Here is an 8,756-nt window from a genome sequence, read left to right as displayed (position 1 = left end):
CGACCATATCTCTCCCGGCTAGGTAAGCCGTTTCTTTCCTTTTCCCTTCCTCTTTACTTGTTTTCTGTCTCTTCCCATTTTTGTTCATGTACTTACGGAGAGATCACCGCGACCATATCTCTCCCGGCTAGATTTGTCCCCTCCTATCAGCAATACAGACCCGTGAACTAGAATCTCGCCTCGAGGTTCTCCTCTGTGTCCCCCACTCGACGAAAAGTGAAGGACTCCCCTAATTGGAGTCCTTACAGGGAATGGGAGGGACAAAGGTGGAAGATGGGGGAATAATTGGAAGGTTTGGAAGGTTTGGAAGGTCCGGTGGCGGAGGTGGACTGGCATGTTTGGTGGATATTCTGGCTGCCGGACCCGCAAGCTTTCCTGGCCTTGCTGTATGGCACATCATTTCATATATTTACATAGCTGCCACGTTTTCATGTATTTCTCATCAACACAATTACATAATCAAAATCATGTATATATTTTCTATATACTTTGGAATCTTATTTTTCCCTTGGGGAGTTTTTCCACATCATTCTTGCCATATCCTGATATCTCAGCTCTTCAAGCGTTGCAGGACATCGTGCCCCAGATTGAGGGGCACTTCATGCTCGAGGGGCCATGGCTCTTCGCTTCCATACGGATCTTCCTCGTGAGGTACTACCCGGCCATGTAGGGTGCGGTTCCTGCGGGAGTCCTCCGACGAGTCCGACTCCAGAACCAATCCTCGAGTGGGCCACTCTTCCCGTCTCACTTGCCAATCACCTAACCTGTTGCGGTTGTCAGGTCCGGACGCGGGGCAGGGGCGGGGCACCTGAGGGTTAACCTATGAGCCAAAAGAGACCACATCCGTCAGTATCGAATCATACTGGGTAGGTAAGTCTTGGGCAGGGAGGGAAAGTTCTCCTTACACAAGCCGACCCCCCCCCCCCCCCCCCGCGGTGGGGTCATTTGCTGTTCCATTGGCCCTGCTCGCGCTTCGTGTGGTGGTTCCCTGGTTGGCCATTTTCGTGGTGTTTGACATTTGCTGATGAGTGGTTTCCAAGTGCCCACCCGCAGGTGAAGTGGGGTTTAAGGCTAAGTTGGAATCGGGTGTGGTCATACAGTTTCCGCCTGTATGTATGACCGCACCTTGCGGGGTTTTTTCATTGAGTCAGGGAATCGATGGCCGCCGGGACGGCCGGTGATACTTCTGGACCCTAATCATTGAGTCTGGCACGATTGCCCAAAAGCGCCCCTGCGCGCGCGGGTGTGAATCAGGGCTCCGCTGATATTAATCACTCATGCCAGTGGAGTGATCACACTGGCAGAATGCGGTGGCATGATCGGATAAAAACATGTTATTTGCAGGGACTCGGATGAGACCGCGGCTCCAGAATTACTTGCACATGATCAAGTGGGACAGATGGAAGAGTGGGAAACATAACAACATCTACATCCTCATGCGCGCGCGAGAAAAAGATCTCCTACGTTGGTTTTGCCCCCAAGTTTGCCATAACCGCAAGCATGGCCGTTTGAAAGGCCTGGCGGGATTGCTCCTGTAGGGCCTGACCCGCCTCGTACCGACAAACGTCCTCCGCACGCTCAAGTTTGGCCTCTTCACGCTCCGCCTTCCGGTCGGCCTTGCGTTGACGCTCGTTGGCCGCGGTAATTGCCAAGGCGACCTCTCGATCAGCCTTGATTTCTGCCTCGCGAGCCCGTTCTTTGCTCTCTGCAATTGCAACGGCCGCTTCCCAATTGAGTTTAGCGGTGCTCAACGCTTCCAGACGTACCCGCTCCTTCTCCGCCGCCCGCGCATCCGCATCACAACTATCTTGCCTTCGGGCCTCGTCCATTTCCCACCGCTGAACCATGTCTGCCTGCATTTGATCGATGCGCGCCTGCTCTAATCGGGTCCGCTCCTCTTGCATCCACGTGGCAGCGGCATCCTGGGAAGATTGAATCATGGCCCTCATGGCCACGGCTTCAGGGTCGTTCTTCTTTGGGGCCTCTTCTGTGCGGCCCCTCCGGCGGGCCATGCTGCCTCCTTTGGTCGGAGGGCGGCCGATACCTCCTTTGGAGCCTGGGGTTGGTGTGACTGCAGGCTTGTATTTATTCTTCACCGGCTTCGGGGTGGCAGTGGCAGTTGGTGGAGCAATGGACTCATCACTGGTCGATGAGTCCATTGCGAGCTCGGCTGCGGTCAATTGGTCTGAAAGGCGGCGCTTCTTTGATCGCCTACGGGGTTTGATGGCCGTGCGGGGTAACTCCGGCTCAAGGGGCTTGAGATGTTCTTCGTCCTCGTCAGAATCCGCGATTGGGGCCCCCACGCCATTATCCGGATCATCTGACTCATACCCAAGCTTGCCATGTCCATAGGCATCGGCCGCTTGATTGCGGCTGTGCATGTCCGAAAGATACTCCCACACCTTACGAGGTGTGGCAGTCATGGTCAGTCCAGGTCTGACAGACCATACCATATAAATTAAAAAATACCTGCATACTCATTTTTTCCTGGCCTAACGCGCGTAGATCCCCTCGCTGCCGGACCGATCCACAATTTCCTTAACGGCCTGCGAGGGATAAACCAGAGAGGAAGGTGTGAGTATCGGACGAGTCGATGAAGCAACGAGACATACTGACCCTGTAATGGCCCATGAGTGAATCGTATCAAGATTTCAATTGATCCCGGCTGAGGTGCGCAATCAGCGGGAACCTCTCGCCATCGAGCTCGTAGTCCTTGATAAACTTGCAGAAGTTTATGAAGCCGGCGTCTCGCTCTTTGTGCTCGGTATGGGAATCCTTGGCCGATTTCCAGAAGGCCAGCAGCTCGAGAGAGTTCGCGTCCCCCCATACCAAGCAAGGGACGACGTTGGAGGCCTCGTCCTGGCGATGGAGAGCCTTGGCCCGCTTGGAAACAATCTTATCCTGCGCAGTTGTGGCCTTCGTCGCAGCCTTCTTGACCCTGATAGCGCGGCTTAGGGCAGCCGCATCCTCATCCCAAGCAATATCCTCCGGCGTGCGTTTGACCTTGCGTGCCGGGCCCGCCCCCGCCTTCTTGGGGCCGGGGCCAAGCGCAGCTGGCGCAGTTGCTGGAGGTGCTGCTGGTGTTGCTAGGGCAGGGAGTGGGGCCTGCGGGTTGGGAGACTCGCGGCCGAGTCGGTCGCGAGGCTGGGTATGAGTTGATTGAGACCCCCGAGGTTCGTTGGCGGGTAGTAAGCCTGGGGAAGCTGGTTGGTGGCCATTTGAGAGTAGCCATGCGCTTGCGGGATGCCGGACGGTTGAGGATGACTCGCCATGTAGTTCGTGCCGGGGGTTGGCCCGACATGATTGAGGCCAGTGTACTGATTTGGCGCCGAGTGGTTGGTGTATTGGCTGCCCGGCGCGGCTTGCGGAGAGAGCATCATTTGGGGCCGATTTTCAAGTAGTGGGTACTGGGGACCGGGGGGAGCCGCGAGGTATGGGCCGGAGGGCTGCTTGGGGGTTGGGGGAACGTATCCGCAAGCCAGCTGGTATTGATAGTCAGCTAGGCTTGTTCCGGGGGGCGGGCCGTTGGAAGCGTTCATCGCCGTCGAGATATTTTTGGGAGAGCTGAGATTGGATCGGGTCGGTATGGCGGGATGGTTCCTGGTTGGAATCGGTTCCGGCGGCTGGGCTGTTGCCAAACGGCTGTGTATTGCTGACCAACGGTACAACTAAGTTCTACCGTTGGATTAGTGCGGTACAGTGTTGCATACATACATGTACTGTATGCCTGTAAATTGCTTCGATAACAAAAATTTGAAATGACCTCCTCGAGGTCATTTGGGCTATTTTTGAAATTGTACATAAAAAAAATCCAGACAAAAAAAGTTTTGAATGAAATTGGTTTTTTTTTCAATAAAATTCCAATAAGTGTTTATAATGGAATTGTGTTTGCTTTTGTCAGCTCCCTGAGTATGGAGGCCCTGACACGCCAATAATGCCAACAAAAAATGAAAAACCACATTTCACACCCCTGAAACGTCAAAAGTGTCACAATTCTTTCAAATTCTTCCAAATTATGCCCCTGGCCCGCCATACTTGCCAGGTCCAAACTGATCTCAACCGCCATAAATGCCAAGTTTCAGGGTGCTTGGCGGTCTCATGGGTTTGGCCCGCCAATTGTGCCACAACCATGCCCCCAAGATGCCAGATGTGCCATTGTCCTTTGTAACTTGACCATAGCATGTGGTGTTTCATCCACCCCCCCCCGCTCCGATGCACAGTTATGGTACAGACCATACATTAAATGAGACTATGCCCCTCTAGCTACTGTTACGCTCTGCCGACATGGCTGCCTGGTCAATGAGTGGGTGATGGCCGAGATGTGGTTGCACCAAATAACACCCAGTTATATGTGAGAAAATTAGGATACATATAAGCAAGTCTGGCCGCATCTGACCACCCCTTGCAGAGCCAACTCTTCATCATTGGCAGCCCGATAAACAAGATCTCTATAACCAAACCAATCTATATAAAAGCAAGTGACTCCATTTCTTCCATTAATTTATGATATTCCCACTCAACACTAACTACCTCATTTATAATAGCCCAATGCAGTGCACTCAGTGTGGAAGCGCCCCAACAGTTCTGCCGGGAATCTGCCAAAACTGCATCAACCTTGCCGCATTCAAGCAACCTGATTCCAATCCTAATGTCCCTTTTAATCCTACCAACCCGTCCCAGACCACTTTGGACCCAATGAGAGTCAAAAGGGAGGAAGCAATCAATCGGGCGCGCGCATTGTATTCCAACCCTACGCCCACTCCAACACCAATCCCAGCACCCTTTGGCGTCCTGGCTAATCAGCACTGCATCCAGTTGGGAGAATACTCTTCTTATCAATTCGGCGTTTGTAGTTGTTGTAATCCCCGGTCAACTGGTCAAGACTGTTTTGTAGAAACGGGACCCACAGGTGTAGGAACAGGAGCCTGTGGGGTTAATCCAACATGTCAGGAATCCAAAATGATAACAATAACTAGTACAGAAATCACACTTACTGCTCCAAAAGATCTTCTGGGTTGTAGTACCCTTCTTCCATTGCCTTGAAAAGCTTGTTGATAAGCTCACAGTTGTAGCCCTTCATTAGCTGGGACCAGAGGCACTCAATTTTTTGGTTGTGGGTACTCTTGGTGAAAAGGTGGGCTTGAGATGGGTCGTGGCACTGAGCATTGTATTGCTCTGTCAAGTTGATTTGATGGCCTGCCATGTGAATGGTTTTGGCACCTCAATCAGTTACTGTTTGCTGGGGTATGCCTCCAAATTTTTTTACTAACTGGAGGTAATAAAACCCAACATGGCGAGGGTCATTGTTTGTGACATGGACAAAAATTCCCAAAATTTTGCGGCTCCAAGCGTCAATGAAACCATATAGGGTGATGCCAAATTTTTTGAGTTTGTCGTGCCCATCTGCTGACCAAATGAAGTTAGGGCCGGGGGTGTTGAATACCCGCCGTTTGAGAACTCTCTTAGCTCGGTTTTCTACACCTTCAGGGTCCAACGTACGGTTGATTAGTGCCACAGTCATGCTAGCCCATATGAAGTGACAAAGGAATCAAAATTTCTGCCAGAAACATGAGTTTTTGGTGAGAGGACTTACGTGTGAAGGGAGATCCCATATTGTCTTTGGAGTAGTTGTTGAATCTTTTTGTACCCAGCATTACGTCCCTCCGTTGTTTGATGGAGGTCCATAATGCAAGATACAGCAGTCTCAACTGTTGTTAAGTTTCTGTCCAAATCGTCCAAACGCCTTGAGAGCTGCATTGATTTCAGCTTTCTCTCCAGGTTTCGCCTGGAATGGGTATATTGGTGTGTGGTAGAGATTGCGTGGTATATTTGGGCATACGTCAAATCGTTTTTGAAGTAATGTCTGATAACTTCTTCAAGAGAGTCAACTTGCTGGGCTGCATGATGTATCAAACCCCAGTCTGCCTTCCGGCGTTGCAATGTCCTTAGGTGGATCTTCACTTGGTAGTTGTCCTTTAAGGACTGGAGGATTTCGCTGTCAGAGAGGCGACTCTCAACCATCTGGACAACAATGTCTTGGTAATCATTGCCAAAGGAGCAAGCGTTTATGTACATGGTACTGATTAGTGGTTGCAGCAAGGGATGACGGAATGTATGAAGCGTAAAATCAATGACAGAGTAGATTGGTTGGGATTATCTTGCTGGTTGTATGCTTCTTCAGGTGGATTTGACAATGGTACAGTAGTGTTTAACGCATTGCAACCTGGGACGCCAGATTGAACGGATCAGCAATAAGCACGCAGCGGGGGAAAATGTGCTCGAGTGGTGTACTGACCGTGGGCAAAGAGCTCTCCCAGTGGGCCAGAGTGTAACCCCCCCCTTCGGAGGTGTCACAAGCAGGATCACAGGATCCCAAATATTGATCCCGCTTATAGTCTCGCTCTTCCCCCGCCCCTCCTGACTCGGCAGAGATTGTCTTGACATCTCTCCCGAGTCAGGTAAGCTCAGTCCCTTCCTACCTCTTCTTCCCTCTCCCCTTATATCATGTATCTAGACTAACGCAGAGATCGTCTTGACATCTCTCCCGAGTCAGCAATTCATCCTGCCGCGGTTCTAGAAACCGCTCGAGGCCCTGCCTCTGTGTCCCTGAGTCCTGCCCCAGTGAAGAGCCCCGCCCCTCTGTAGCGGCCTCTTACACAGAGGTTCGCCCTGGTGGCGTTTCAACCCGCCCTAGCATGCTCCCACAAGCCCTTGTTTGTTTCAAAAGCGGGCTCGCTTCTCGAATCTTCCCAGGGGAGTCTGCTCGCCAGACTCAAGTTGTTTGTCGGCCTCTTGGACTGCCAAGCCAAATGTCCCAGGGCTGGCTCTATCTGAGGTATGTGAGCTTCCTCAACTCCAATCTCCTCTTTTTTTTTTGCTGAACTGAGCAGCCGGCCCGGTGAGCCTCCGGGTCGGCGACACCCAAAGCGACACCAGTGTTGGATTTATCGGTGCTCTAATGAATTCTGGGGAGGATTAACATCGTCCACAGGGGTTATATATGATACTGCAATACAAGAGAGTTTGTATATGTATGATGGCCAGCCACAACTAATGATTGTGATATATCATACATGTCTGGGTAGGGGGCCTTCCATACGCAATACACTGCTGAAACCATTGGAAGTTGGGGAGGGATCAGAATATTACAGGCTGTTTTTGTACCTGTATGGCAAATTTGGCACTTGGATTCATTCAAAAATGGATTTATCATTTTCAAAAATTTGTTTTTTTGTTTTTTATTTGTTTTGGCATTATTGGGGTGTCAGGGCCTCCATACCTGAGATGAAATTGGCTCAAAAGAACATTCTGCCTGACAGCATTCAGGTGTGCAGCTGAGTTCAAGTGCTGTGTGACAGATTTCATTCTACGGCCATGACAGTAATGACATTGGTAACTTGCCTCCCCATGAGAATCTACAAACCTTGTGAATCCTGCCGGTCCATAGAGACAAATCAAAGAATCAGAGCCAATCCTCATAACAACAAGCCAATAAGCCCTTACCTGCTATTTCCTCCATTTGGATATTTCTTTATGAAATAAAAATCCTGATTTATGTCTGGTTTTCCAGATGCTTTTGGCACAGATAGGAAATAAAATAATCCAAATAGAAATGAACAGACTTTGATTTAAATGATGGAATGAGTAAGTTGTTAGCAATATAAATATTTTTTGGATGTCTATTATCTCAATTTTTTGTGTCTGTGTGTATGGGATTTTATTTGGACAAAATAAATACGCAGTATTAGAGATAAATCAGAGGTGTTAAATCTTACTGACTTATTAGAAAGTTACATTTTTTTTGCTTTTAACTCTATGGACTGTGAAATAAATGTTTAGGGGGATGTTTTTGGACTTCAGTTGAAATTTCCTCGGCAGTTTTGCATGGCATGTAGCTTATATCAAGACAAGGCTTCCGATCGCAAGCTCGCCAAACATCTCGTCGCCCTCTATCTCGAAGACCGTCCAGAGACGGGCGGCTTAGACATTCTGGTATGTGACCCATCCGCATCCATTTTTACCAAACGTCAAATGGTCTGTTTTGTTGAGACGACGATTTTTTTTTTTTGTTGGGGTTAAGCCTGTGCAAACCTTAACGGCCTACATTTCGTTTGCACGGAACCACATCCATCCGGTGTTAACGGAAGAGGCATGCGACGCATTAGTGCGAGCATATGTGACGATGCGTAAAGCGGGTGAAGACAGTCGGACGAGCGAGCGGCGGATCACCGCGACCACCCGTCAGCTTGAGAGCATGGTCCGACTCGGCGAAGCCCATGCAAGGATGCGCTTCAGTCAGACCGTCGACGTCGAGGATGTCGAGGAGGCTAACCGGCTCATCAGGGAGGCGCTCAAAGAAAGTGCCACTGATCTGATCACCGGCTTGATTGGTAAACAAACTCTTGCCCCATTTCCCCAGATCCCTGCTCCATTCTTTACTGATCTGCATCTCTGGTTTTAATGCTCTACCAGATCTCGATCTCTTACAAACCGGACAAGGCTTGCACCAGCGGAAGTTAATGGAAGACTGGAAGCGCGAAATCCTGAAGCTTCTCGACGCTGCCCAAGCCCAAACGGCGCGTGGTGTGCGTTGGCCCGTGCTCCTCGAGCTGCTCGCGAACCAGTCCTCGATCCCTATCGACCCCGCCGAGTTCTCCGACGTCCTCAAAGCTCTCGTCGAGGAGGGCCTTATCTCGATCTCAGGCGAACGCGACAAACGCGTCATCTTCCGCACTTCCTCCTTGAATCCTGCTTAA

The 8,756-nt window shown here is 50.4% G+C and overlaps 3 protein-coding genes across 3 annotated transcripts; 1 reads left to right on the top strand and 2 right to left on the bottom strand.

Moving 5' to 3' along the window:
- Window positions 1–1,460: 1,460 nt before the first annotated feature.
- Window positions 1,461–2,423, bottom strand: PtA15_2A325 (uncharacterized protein; the record flags this gene model as incomplete). Its single annotated transcript, XM_053166335.1, has 1 exon — window positions 1,461–2,423. The coding sequence occupies one exon, from the start codon at window positions 2,421–2,423 to the stop codon at window positions 1,461–1,463; it is 963 nt and encodes a 320-aa protein (XP_053017567.1).
- Window positions 2,424–2,643: 220 nt separating this feature from the next.
- Window positions 2,644–3,539, bottom strand: PtA15_2A324 (uncharacterized protein; the record flags this gene model as incomplete). The annotated part of the gene is made up of 2 exons (XM_053166334.1): window positions 2,644–3,086; window positions 3,167–3,539. 2 exons carry the CDS (start codon window positions 3,537–3,539, stop codon window positions 2,644–2,646), a joined length of 816 nt encoding a protein of 271 aa, XP_053017566.1.
- A 4,345-nt stretch (window positions 3,540–7,884) lies between these two features.
- Window positions 7,885–8,756, top strand: PtA15_2A323 (uncharacterized protein; the record flags this gene model as incomplete). Its single annotated transcript, XM_053166333.1, has 3 exons — window positions 7,885–7,992; window positions 8,081–8,390; window positions 8,473–8,756. 3 exons carry the CDS (start codon window positions 7,885–7,887, stop codon window positions 8,754–8,756), a joined length of 702 nt encoding a protein of 233 aa, XP_053017565.1.

The sequence above is a fragment of the Puccinia triticina genome, chromosome 2A, assembly GCF_026914185.1.
Source record: "Puccinia triticina chromosome 2A, complete sequence".
Lineage (NCBI taxonomy): Eukaryota > Fungi > Basidiomycota > Pucciniomycetes > Pucciniales > Pucciniaceae > Puccinia > Puccinia triticina.
This window is presented reverse-complemented; position numbering and strand designations above follow the sequence as displayed.